The sequence below is a fragment of the Heptranchias perlo genome, chromosome 30, assembly GCF_035084215.1.
Source record: "Heptranchias perlo isolate sHepPer1 chromosome 30, sHepPer1.hap1, whole genome shotgun sequence".
Lineage (NCBI taxonomy): Eukaryota > Metazoa > Chordata > Chondrichthyes > Hexanchiformes > Hexanchidae > Heptranchias > Heptranchias perlo.
This window is the reverse complement of record NC_090354.1, coordinates 23,666,482-23,679,951: the sequence shown is the minus strand read 5'-3', so window position 1 is coordinate 23,679,951 and position 13,470 is coordinate 23,666,482. Positions and strand designations below refer to the sequence as shown.

Here is a 13,470-nt window from a genome sequence, read left to right as displayed (position 1 = left end):
TTAAAAAGAAAGAACTTGCATTTATATAGTACCTTTACAACGTAAGGAAGTCCCAAAGGACTTCACAGCCAATTAAAGTAGTTTTTAAGTGTAGTCACTGTCGTAATGTAGGGAAACATAGCACCCAATTTGCGCACAGCAAGGTCACACAAAAAACAATGAGATAAATGATCAGATAATCTGTTTTTGGTGGTGTTGGTTGTATATAGGGGTCAATTTAACCACATTGCCATATCTGCTAAGTGGAAAACAGGGTTAGCAAGGTTGCAAAACAGACGACTATTCCTTACCTGTTCACCAATGATGGTTTGTTTGGTTGTCATATCTGTAGACTGCAGGATAATTACCTGTCAAAGCAAGAGGAAAACCGAGGTCAAACCTTTATGGTTTATGTGTGGCTTGGAATTCCGGCACTCCCTGTGCATACTACGATGACTTGACAGGACAGCTGGTTCCACTTCGACTGACCTAAGGGAGATCCAAAGAGTGCCATGCCACTCCGATGGCAGAGCTAGAGGCCCTTAAGGGGCTGAAGACAAATTGCCTGGTTTCCTGAAAGGAAGAAAAGGCCAGTTGTTTAAGGTGATCACTCCCTTTGCTGGTCATCTTTTTGGGGCTTTGGAAGATCTAGTGCAGGGCATACACAAGCTCAGCACCAAGGGAGAACGTAGTGAGTGGAATTCACAAGCTAGCCTCTGAACTCCCCCAGACACACCCCGAAACTGTCTCCAGCTCCAACTGAAGTGAATGGATGGGGATTATATCCCCAGTTACTATAATTCACTTAAAAAAAAATAGAAAAGAAATTATAACTTTTTTCCCTGCGGGTAAAAGATTAACTATTACTTCTGGATGAAGGAGGTTCAAAGGATAAAGACAATTAATGCATTTCCAAATGGCAAATGGAGAGACATTTTCAATAAAATTGAGCAAAAGTCCCTTTCTTTTTAGAAAACAATTCCAGCCCATGTATATTGTGGATCCCAAAATGCTGTAAAATTAACCAAATAAAGTGTCAAAAATAAAAATTTGATTGGGGGAGGGGGGTTGTGCAGGGAATCTTTTCGGACCCCTTGGTCACCTTTTGTAATTTTTGGCCACAGAAGGTGGTTGGTGTAATTTATATTAAAATGATGATATTTAGTCAAATTTAGTTCACAAGGAATTAAAACCCCCATAGCAACCAAGTGCTGGCAGAGCTGGATTATATTTAAGTGAACCAGTTCATGGAGTGGTGTCTCTCGCATTCCACTTCAACTTGAGACAATGGAAGCTGTTTAGACATTCCTGTAAAATATTCAAACACATTAGGTGTTGGAAAGTCCTATTCATTCTTAGGTTTAGACATTCAAATATTGGAAATTACAGTATATATGGGCATATTTTGTTCTCAGTTCTTTTAATCAAAAATATTGCTGATGGGTCACAGGGAGAGGGGAAATCCAGTCTAAAATGGTGAACCTCCTGAGTTTTGCTGGCTCATGGTCCTAACTGGGCTTTCATCGGTTTGATTCTGTATTCCTTGTGAAACAGCATTTTGCACTGTTCACTGAAAGATAACAGCGGGTGGCTAATCGAAAGAAATAAAATAACAGAAAATCTGCAGAATCGCATTTTGTTCTATATGATTGATATTGGCTTTGCAATTTTATTCGGGTGGATTGGAGCTGAGGTGGATACATGAAGCAAAAATTCAAAGCCTTCATTCAACCTTAATCATGGTGCATATTACAGAGTAGCTTCCTCCATAGAATTGAATCATAGGGCTCAATTTTGAGATGGTGGCGGGTTGGCAGCGGGAGGGGGTGAAGGTGTGTGTGGCAAACCCGAATAAAAAAAACGTACCTTTTCCAACGCGATCGCGATGTAATTGATGGTGATTAAAGTTGTTTCCAGGTTTCGCGCCCGGCAGCCAGCCTGATTGACAGGCTAGCTGCCGACAGGAGCTGCAATGCTGAAGGGGTTGAGGGGGGGGGGAGGGGAAGAGAGAGAGTGAGACGTCATCTGGTGCTGGAACAGAGAGTGGAGGACACTGACGATCGGGGGGAGCGGAGAGTGGAAGATCGGAGGAAGAGAGGGGAAGATCGGCGGGGAAGAGGGGAAGATCGGGGGGAAAGAGGGGAAGATCGGGGGGAAAGAGGGGAAGATCCGGGGGGAGAGGGGAAGATCGGGGGGGAGAGGGGGAGATTGGAGAGGGACATCGGGGGTGGGAGAGGGACATCGGAGAGGGAGACATCGGGGGGAAAGGGGACATCGGAAAGGGAGACATCTGACATCGGAGCAGGGTGGAAAGGTAGGTTTATTTTGTTTTTAACTTTGTGCAATGGTTTTTTATTTAATTTATTTCGTTTATTTTTGCCTGATTTCACCAGGTGTGAATCGGAAGCCGTGGGAAAGCCGCGCAGGTAAGTTTAAAATCGTTTCAACTATCTACTATATCTGAAATAAAGTACCTTAAGTACCTCAATGAGGTACATTTGGTTCTTTAACTATCATCTCACCGGCTTTAAATGCCAGCAGGACTTCCGGATTCGGGAAGTGGGTGAGCACACAGGCATATCTGTGGGGAGCTCGGAAGTTGGCGAGTTGGAGCCGGCTTCCGAATCCGCTCAGGATTTTCGCCATTTTCGCAGCCCCCTCCCGCCCCCAACACACCGGCAATTTGATTTTAAAATTGAGCCGTAGAATCATAGAATGGTTACAGCACAGAAGGAGGCCATTCGGCCCATCAAGCCCGTGCCGGCTCTTTGTAAGAGCAATCCAGTTAGTCCCATTCCCCCGCTCTTTCCCCGTAGCCTTGTAAATTTTTTCCCTTCAAGTATTTATCCAATTCCTTTTTGAAAGTCACAATTGAATCTGTTTCCATCACCCTTTCAGGCAGCGCAATCCATATCATAGCTACTCGCTGCATAAAAAAGTTTTTACTCATGTCGTTTTGGTTCTTTTGCTAATCACCTTAAATCTGTGTCCTCTGGTTCTTGACCCTTCTGCCAATGGGAACAGGTTCTCTTTATTTACATTATCTAAACCCTTCATGATTTTAAACACTTCTATCAAATCTCCTCTTAACCTTCTCTGCTCTAAGGAGAACAACCCCAGCTTCTCCAGTCTATCCACAAAACTGAAATCCCTCATCCCTGGAATCATTCTAGAAAATCTTTTCTGCACACTCTCTAAGGCCTTCACATCCTTCCTAAAGTGCGATGCCCACAATTAGGCATAATACTCCAGTTGTGGCCAAACCAGTGTTTTATGAAGGTTTAACAAAACTTCCTTGTTTTTGTACTCTGTGCCTCTATTTATAAAGCCCAGGATCCAGTATGCTTTTTTTAACCGCTTTCTCAACCTGTCCTGCCACCTTCAAAGATTTGTGCACATATACCCTCAGGGTCTCTCTGTTCCTGCATCCCCTTTAGAATTATACCATTTAGTTTATATTGCCTCTCCTCATTCTTCCTGCCAAAATGTATCATTTTGCACTTCTCTGCATTAAATTCAATCTGCCATGTGTCTGCCCATTCCACCAGCCTGTCTATGTACTCTTGAAGTTTATTATTATCCTCCTCACTGTTTACTACACTTCCAAGTTTTGTGTCATCTTCAAATTTAGATATTGTGCCCTGTACACCCAAATCCAAGACATTAATATATATCAAAAAAAGCAGTGGTCCTAGTACCGACCCCTGGAGAACACCACTGTACACCTCCCTCCAGTCCGAAAAACAACCGTTCACCACTACTCTCTGTTTCCTGTCACTTAGCCAATTTCGTATCCATGCTGCCACTGCCGCTTTTATTCACATCAATTGCATTGCCCTCATCAACCTTCTCTGTTGCCTCAATCAAAAAACTCAATCAAGTTAGTTAAACACGATCTGCTTTTAACAAACCCATGCTGGCTTTCCTTAATTTTGTCCCAGATCATCGTTTCTAAAAGCTTCCCCACCACCGAGGTTAAACTGACTGGCCTTAACATTTACATATTTATTAACCTTTATTGAATAAATCATACGTACAGAACCCAATGTTCTTTCGGCCCTGGGAGCTCCTATCAGATAGTCTGTAAAAAGAACAGGCAGGTCAAAGGTTTGTTTGATAAATGGTACTTCAATTGCCAGCTTGTATACAAAATGCATACTTAATCATAGAATCAGAGAAGCCCCACTCGCATGTTCTGGGAGGGCGGAAAATCGGCCGGCTCCCATGCTGAGCTGGCCGATAGGTTGAGACGGGGGATAAGGGCATTCCTGGTTGGGCCTCGAATGGATTGGCAGTTGGCCAGAATATTTGCCAGAAGGCGCAGGAGTGCAAACGTGGCAGTCATTTTGTGTACACCTAGATCTCACAAACAGCAATGAGATGAATGACCAGTTAATCCACTTTTAGTGGTGTTGCTTGAGGGAGGAATGATGCCGAGTGTATGGTGGAACTCCCCGCTCAGTGAGCTGGGCTCAGTTGGTTGCACTCTCACCTCTGAGTGATTAGATTGTGGGTTCACACCCTACCCCAGCACTTAAGCACATAATCTAGGCTGAAAATCTAAGTTGCTTGGGACATTTGTTTCTACATTAAAGACAACATGTCCCAATAAACTGCTCGATACATAATAGGTCAAGCACACACAAATTCCAATTTTATTGACTAGAACCACTTCAATTGAGGCAACGGGCATGTTTTAACATATATAAATCTCGTTGCTGTATTATTTTAGCTAATATGTATGTCTGCACTTATATAATCTATATTTTGTAGTGGAATGCAAAAGATGCAATTATTGGAGCTTGGCTTTAAGGTGTCCCTTATGATTTGTTTGGCTCCCAAGCACCACATTAAAATGAGGCTTAACTAGATTCTAATCAAAAACATGTTGAGAATCTAATTTTCCTGTGTTCTTACAGAATTTTTTTGCCTGTGCCAGTTTTCTGCAGATAATGTAAAACAACCAAATGTAGAGACTCTCAGGATTAATGGGAGCTAACGTAATAATGTGACGTTACCTAGAATAGTAAAAGACACTGAACTTTACCTTTTACAGAGTCTCCCGTGAATTCTCCCACAGCGAGCGAGTAACCTGGAAAGTAGGTATGTTCAGATTGTAATGAAGGTAATATCATGAGACACATCTTTCACCACCTTTCAAGCTGCATTTAACAGAGCAGATCTTCAAGAGTAAGCGTCCTCATCCTGACAAATCACATCTTCCACTAGAATCAGAATATCTGACAGTGTTATAAAACCAATCTGACAGTCAACTGACAAGATAATGCGGGATTTGGTACCAACATGACAATATCTTCAATAATACGTCATCTTTATTTGAACATCAACACCTTGATAGGTTGTATCTCTGACAGGAGTTTATCAAGGATAGATACCTGATGGAATGCCTGCAGCCATTTAATGGGGACATGATAGAGGTCTTTAAGATTTGGTGGGGTAAACATAGAGGAAATGTTTCCACTTGCGGGGGAGGCCAGATAGGGACCATAAATATAAGATAGTCAGTAATAAATCCAATAAGGGATTCAGGAGAAACTTCGTTACCAACAGAGTGCTTAAAATGTGGAACTCACTACCACAAGCAGTAGTTGAGGCGACTAACATAGATGCATTTAAGGGGAAGCTAGATAAACACATGAGGGAGAAAGGATATGCTGATAGGATTAGATGAAGTAGGGTGGGAGGAGACTCGTGTGGAGCATAAATACCGGCATGGACCTGTTGGGCCGAATGGCCTGTTTCTGTGCTGTACATTCTATGTAATTCTATGTAATAAGGTCTTGCTGGGGAGTTTTGGGACAGGTTAAGTTCTTGGAACAGGCTGCATTTGGAGAAAGCCCACAGCTCTGTGTTAAGCGGTGGAAGGCTTATTCCTGTTTCTTCTTCAAAGGCAAAACTTCATATCTATCTCATGGTGCAGTGGATTCGTAGGGCCAATACTGCCAAGTTGTTTTACTGAAGTCACCCAGGTGAGGGCCTGGTGATTTCCTGGCAGGATCTGAAGGGAAATTGAAGTAACTCACTTCCTAATGACAACACAAAAAAAAGAACAGACATAGGCCTGGGAGTCGGTTACCCGCCAACTCTCTTGGGAACATGGTAAGACACATAGAAAACCAAAAGAAGGGGAGAAAACGATGCTTAGAAAATGGACCTTTATTTTACCAAACTATCTCAGCATTGTTGTGAAGTTACATGACAATGCCATCTTACAGTATCACTGCACACTCCCATGCTTACAAATGAAGTAAGCTGTATTAAAAGTCTTTTTTTATGCAATGACAGTCCCCTTAAAAAACATACTGTGCCCCTGATAAGACAGCCTGTATATCATTTGACCAAGTTAATAAGCGCAAATGTTCCATAATGTGTGTTTGGTGACACGACACTGTTATCATAACAACAGTCGTAACCAATGCCAAAATTTTGGGGGTGTGTTATTTGAATTATACTATAGTTAATGTAAACATAACATATGCACCAATTGTACGACTGCAGTTGCCAGTTCAAAGGGAAAAAATACTGGAGCACAAAACTACTGGAGCCAAGGTGTCAGCCATCTTGCCTCTGAGTCAGAAGGTTGTGTGTTCAAGTCCCACTCCAGGCAGTTGAGCACATAATCTAGGCTAACACCCCAGTGCAGTACTGAGGGAATGCTGCACTGACAGAGAGGCCATCTTTTGGATAAGACGTTAAGCCGAGACCCATCTGCCCTCTCAGGTGGACATAAAAGATCCCATGGCACTATTTTGAAGAAGAGCAGGGAAGTTCTCCCCAGTGTCCTGGCCAATATTCATCCCTCAACCAACATCACTAAAACAGATTATTTGGTCATTATCACATTACTGTTTGTGGGATCTTGCTGTGCGCAAATTGGCTGCTGCGTTTCCTACATTACAACAGTGACTACACTTCAAAAGTATTTAATTGGCTTTAAAGTGCTTTGGGATGTTCTGATATTGTGAAAGTTGCTATATAAATGCAAGTTCTTTCTTTATAATCAACTCTGTTCCGACACAAATGCTTGGGCTTGGACCAAGTTTCTGAGCACCTTTTTTTCATGCCCGCATTAAAAACCTCAGAGCACATTAAGCATTCGTACAGGTACTGTGCTGGCAGAAAAATATTTCCCACTGTTCCTGGGTCTCATGCAAGTACAATAATGTATCTGTACCAAGTTTTGTGTCAGCAACACACTAGGGGGAACCAGAGAGCTATTAGATAAAAAAAATGATAATGTGCAGTTTTAAAAAATGCAGCTAAATGCTGTAAATCTGAAATAAATCTGAAATAGATCAGAAAATGTTGCAAACCCCTGGCCAACACACATCAGGTCAATCTGCATGTTAAAGGGAAAGAAATGTTAATAATTTGGGGCGTAACCCTTCAAAAGACTTGTTATGATCTGGCTGGAGGAGCACCTTTAATAGGCTTGACAAGGAGCAGTAAGGATATGGCCAAGTTAAAATAGCAAGATTGGGGATAGGTATAGGTTAAGAGTTCAGATAGACTAACTACTTTCACAAGGGGACAGTGCTTGGGTTCAACAGCTTATTAACAGATTTTGAGATACTGGAAAGAGGTGTTAAGTGTTGTACACTGGACGAAGATCATATCAGATAGGGATTATTTATAAATTTGAAAGGCAAAGACATTGGAAAGATGAAAGGAGGTCTTTTTGGTCAGCTGGGTATCTGACACATGTGGAAATCCATTTAAGAATGTCCAAGCTACTGGGAAATCTACACCTACCTGCAGTTTGCCCAATGTAGCATGCACAGTCTGTACCCTTAGAGGCACATCCCACTTATCTAAGTCAAGAGAGCATAGATGGAAGTTGGCAGAATCAAGGCTTAGGGTCCCCCAAATGGTAGAACTTAACCAGCTAAAACCTTGCAGTTCATCAGAGCAGGGCACTGGTAAGCTTTCCAGTGCTTGTTCAGCTAGGACCACTCTAACCATTAGGGCATTGGTCTGCATGGTTACCTGCAGTCAAAGGGGGAAAATTCCAGTCCCTAGTGATGGGTCTACTTCTCCAGGTCCTGTTAGTGAGCGTGTTGGGCTGAATTTGAGTATCTTGTACCATCCCTAACTAGGTGCATCAGATGTTCAATGAGATGTGCTCCCCATATCTAATTTACAAGTGGTCACACGAGAAAAAAGTCATGCTGAAAGGACATTATCCAACAGACCCAGAGACCAGCATCATGTTATAAGCTATAGGAAAATCATTCATGCCTTACCTTCATAGCTGTTATCTTTTGTCCCTTTTGCATCTTCAGTTTGTCTCTTCCTCCCCAGTACTTTCAGAGGATTGTTACTGTCATAATTCTTGAGAATGTTTTCGATGTTGGCAGTGATCAACTGACCTGAATGGATTACAGGAAGTTTAAGCATTCAACTTTCAGGCACTTTGCACTAGCAGATTCTTTGTACACTGCGCGGGGATTAAATTGGCTAACCCCAGAAAACGGGCACTGGGATTGTGGAGCGCACTCCCTGCGCTGTTGATTGGCTGCACGCGCCAGCAGGGGGCCCCAATAGCGGGAGTGGCTAGCACTACTTAAAGCACCCTGCACCTCTTAAAGGGGAGGTGCACCGTGGCTGCAGAGGGACCTGGAATTGGTGTGGTAACTAACTCTTTGGTGGAATATACTGAACAATAGCTGGGCCTGGGAGGTAGCGTGCACCATGGTTCTCGGACGAGGCCTTGGTGCAAGAAGTGGACACACGGAGGGGCATTCTTTATCCGCAGGGGGCAGGAGGCCCTCCAGATATGTGTTGAAGAAGCAGTGGGAGGAAGTCGCGCATGAAATGCATGCCAGGAGCATCGCACCACGCACATGGATGCAGTGCAGGAAGAAGTTCAATGATTTGACACGAGTGGTCAAGGTGAGTGCATTCAACTGTCAAGTGGCATGTCCTACCAACCGCACCATTAGCCTCAGCCATTGCTCCAAGCACTACACCCACCGTCACGCACCTACCAACAAACTCTTTCCATCAGTACGAATCTCTTCAAATCAGATGATGCATCTCACCCTCACACAGTACCACACTTGCAAGCCGCACACACTTGCAGGTCACACCCTGGCAGCTATTCAACTATGACAGCCACATCACCCAAATATCTTGCAGGACTGACACACTTCCCTCTTTCTTGCAGGAGAAGCTAGTGCACAACAACAGGCAGCAGAAACGACCTAGGGGAGGAGAGGTGTGCCTACACGTCCTCACCCCCATGGAGGACACCGTGCTGGTGATCACTGGGTGGTCCGTCGCTGCAGCCGTAGCCACTGGCGGTGCTGGAGGGATCGATGATGAGGGTCTCTGCATACCGAATCCTCCTTCTCACTCCCCAATTCTCCCTCATCCCACAATCTTTTCTGACTCACGAGCTGCAATGGTGCCAGCACGCACATCTTACTTTCTCCTCTCCCCTTACCACAACTCAACCCATGTCCCTTTGTCATTGCAGATAACCAAGAATTGGAATCGACACCATCAGAGGAGGCAGAGGAAGATAACAGTGATGATGCAGACAGACCATCACTCGATCTTACACTCGCAGCCACCAGCTCAGATACTGACACTACGCATAGTGTAGAGGCTAGGTTAGAGGAGGGATCTGCACATGGTGAGACACCTGGCACATGTGTGCAGGAGCTAGGGCGGTGGGAATGGATACCGCAGGTGCCACCTCGCCAGAGGGCGAGGTCTCGCACTGCAGAGGAATCAGATGATGACTTCAATCGGCCAGGCTACTGAAGAAGGCTGATGGGCGTACACAATCAAATGACTGGTGCATTGGAAAGCCTCCCAGGAAGCCTGCACGCAATGTCAAGGGGCATGGAGGAGTCCAGCTCCATCATGGTGCAGGGGTTTGCACAGAGCTTGGAGCCCATCCTTTCACACATGGAACGGGTGGTCACCTCCATCAACACACCTGTAGAACCCACCATGATACAGCGTCTATGACCGATGTCACAGCTTCTATTGCAGCATAAACATCTGCCATCCAAGGTCTGACTGCTGCCTTGGAAGCTCAGACTGCTGCTATCGTGGCTCTGGGGTCCACTGTGGAACGGGGCTTCCAGGGCATCACAGCACTCCAGCAATCCGTTCTCTAGCAGATCACCAGGATTGCTGAGGCACCGTCCTGGGAGAATGGCAGTGGCACCATGGAAGACGAACCTGTTGTCCTCTCTCAGGACGACAGCATTCCTGCTCTTACCCCTACCGCTCCGCCAGTGCCCTAGCAGTTGCCCGTCAGCCAGCCAGCCCAGGCCGAGATGGTGCAGTCTGAAGCCGGGCCCTCCCGGCCCAGAGCTGCTCGAGGTCGTCCTCCAAGGCCATCTGCATTCTCCTCAATTGAAGGTCAGCAGCCTCCCACCACCCATGCTCCAGCCTCTGGGGATGCACCTTGTAGGAGCACTAGGAAAGGTCAAAGCACACGAACAACAGGCACCAAGGGAATGCACAAGGGTAAATAGTCTCATTTTGTTTGAATTATTACATATGTTAATTTATAAATGTGGTTATGAATTTGTATTTGGTGTTGGTTTTCATCTCTGCGATGAGCTGAGGGAGGAAGCAATGTGTAATCATAAGGAGGATGATTTGATGGTCATGTGGGAGCGGAAAGGTAAGGAGTGTGGGACTGTTGTTGAAAGAGGAGGTGTCGTTGAGATTACTGGTATAGCGCATTAATAATCTGATCATGCAGAGCCCTGGCAGACAGGGCGTGTCCACCTTCAAATCAAATGCAAAATACTGCGGATGCTGAAAATCTGAAATAAAAACAGAAAATGCTGGAGAAGCTCAGCAAGTGAGGCAGCATCTGTGGAGAAAGAAACGGAGTTAACTTTTCAGGTCAAAGACCTTTCGTCAGAACTGGAAGATGTTAAAGAGTTAAAGTTTTTAAGCAAGTACAGAACCAGGGAAAGGGGGGAGGGAGGGAGGGGAGGAAAGAACAAAAGGGAAGGTCTGTGGTAGGGTGGAGGGCAGGAGTGACTGAATGACAAAAAGGATGATGGTGCAAAGCAAGGAAGGTGGTAATGGGACAGGTTAAAAAACAAAAGATTGGTCAGGAGTAGCTGTAAATGGCAACAGCAGAACCATTACCAGTACCTGCTGTCCGAAAAAATGGGAGCAGTGGTTATGATCTGAAGCTATTGAAACCAATGTTGAGTCCGGAAGGTTGTTAAGTGCCTAAACGAAAGATGAGGTGCTGTTCCTCGAGCTTTTGGACCTGTCTACCTTGTTGCCTCCCTGCCTCTTCCTCCACGTCCTGCTGCACTTCCTCCTCCTCCTCCCTCTTCTCACAGCTTGTCCTACTCTGCCTGGCCTCTCTGCACGCTCCCAATCATGTTCAATTCCCAGAGGAAGCCCTAGCAGGCCACCCATATCTGGAAGCAATGTTGTTCAGCACACTATTTTAAATGCCACTAACAGTACTACAAGACCAGCCAGACCACTCTCTATATAATATTGCAACTTTCTCCAAGTATAGAAAACTTCCACTAACATCCACAATTGTACCAGCAGCCAGAATAACTAATCCAGCAACTAACCTGTAACTCCTGCATGCTCCCTTTAAATAGTGCTGGTCAGCGGGGGGTGGTCTTTCATGCCCTTTAACTCCTGTTCAGCTGCGCGATGTTAGGACAGTGCGTTGGCTGGAGCGGGGAGTTCAAAAATGCCACCGGCTGCTTCAAATCAGCGTTACACACTGATTAACGTCATAATCTCCCTACTTTACACACTGCCGGCGTTCGTTAGGTGCGCGTGCACAAACACCTTTACCAAGATGGCATCCTGAGCACATCACCCCGGAATTGTGCGTGCGCATCTCAGACGGCATTTTCGGGGCTTACCTGTCTGCCTAGCGCCTACACAATGGGCGCTATGCTGCCCAAATTAGGCCCCAATATTTTAGGTGGTGCAGAATCAGGGTGTGTTAATGCTTTAAACGGAGTGGAATAGTAGGACAAAGGCTGTGATTGATGCTACATGACAAATCTTAGGTTTTGACAGTATCACTTGGGGAAACACACAGCAAAACAGGTTAGAAACTGTGATTCAGACTGCAGCCGTGCCGATGCTTGTCCATGGTGATGAGTCATTACCCTTTTTAACTCAAAATGCAGGAGCACCTACAAACTGTAGACACATTGGGATCAAAATTCCACTGTGCTGCTCCCAGCAGGAAATTGCACACTTCCAACCCATAATTCCACCACGTCCATTCCCAGCACAGGCTGAGATTACATAGTGGGAAACTGTGCACTCTGAGCCCATGGATTTCCAGATGAGTGCGTGATTTCATGATATGTACCCCTAGCCCGCAGCAGAAGTGGGCGTAGCAGAATTTTTACCTCATTATCATAAATGAGGTCCTCACAATGAAAACGCATGGGCTGGTAATTTCCACGGAGCTGCTCCCACTCTGCTAACGTAACTTTGGCGGAAGTGCAGCGTAAATGGGGTCTCCAGGCAAATTCACGGCTGCGGAGTGGGAGCAGTTCTGAGAAAATTCCCGGCCATGATTAATAATTTCTCTCTCTCCTGAGCTTTAGCATTGCTTTCTTGTGCATGCATCCAGATGGCACTGTTGTTGTTTGTTGCAAGATTATACTGTCTAGGCCCCTTGGGACTTCCCTGCTGCTTTTATAAGAAGTTACAAGATGAAGCGCAAATGTCCGAGTGTTAAACACCTGAACCTAAAGTAGTCCTGGTTGCACTGAAAACTGCCAAGGTGGTGGTGATGAGTCAACCTCAGCAACAGAAGAGGAGATGCAGAATGGGGTGTAGGTTACGAGTCACACTTCCCAGAGCAGAGGTTTGATCGACGGGGTGCATACTGCAAATGAATTTTAAAGAACAGAAGATTGGATAGGCCACGAATTGTGTGTGCTAACATTGGTGCCTAAATTCCTGATATATATTCATAGGATCACAGGAACAGGATTAGGCCATCCAACCCCTCGAGCCTGTTCCACCATTCAATTAGATCATGGCTAATCTGTACCTCAACTCCATTTACCCGCCTTTGCTCCATATCCCTTGATACCGTTACCTAATAAAAATCTATCGCTCTTAAGTCTTGAAAATTTTAATTGACCCAACACCTACAGTCTTTTGGGTGAGAGAGTTCCAGATTTCCACTACCCTTGGTGTGAAAATGTGCACTCCTTAATGACTTATACCTCTTATGCAAAGCTCTGTGCCAGCAATACGAACTTGGAAAATTTACACCAGTACACTGGAATTCAATTCACATCATGTAATTTATACCTACCTGGATCCCTCTATCTGCAAATGATGGTCTGGGTAAGTATGGTATTTGCCAGCCAGGTTATAATGACCACTTAAAGAGGGCACTCTGGATTTCTGCATCACAGATATGCAGGCATGCACACAATAATATAAACCTGACCAGGGCAGCTAGGATATCATCTAATACTCTTG

At 45.0% G+C, this 13,470-nt stretch overlaps 1 protein-coding gene across 1 annotated transcript in view; it reads right to left on the bottom strand.

Annotated features, from left to right (window-relative positions):
• LOC137299993 (integrin alpha-8-like) overlaps positions 1–13,470 on the bottom strand; it is a 90,746-nt gene that overhangs the window by 52,475 nt on the left and 24,801 nt on the right. Inside the window, exons 7-10 of the mRNA XM_067969054.1 lie at positions 8,244–8,369; positions 5,027–5,071; positions 4,017–4,060; positions 291–347 (exon numbers count right to left, since the gene is read on the bottom strand). Of these exons, the coding sequence (XP_067825155.1) occupies positions 291–347; positions 4,017–4,060; positions 5,027–5,071; positions 8,244–8,369 (272 nt within the window). The remainder of the gene's footprint in view (positions 1–290; positions 348–4,016; positions 4,061–5,026; positions 5,072–8,243; positions 8,370–13,470) is intronic.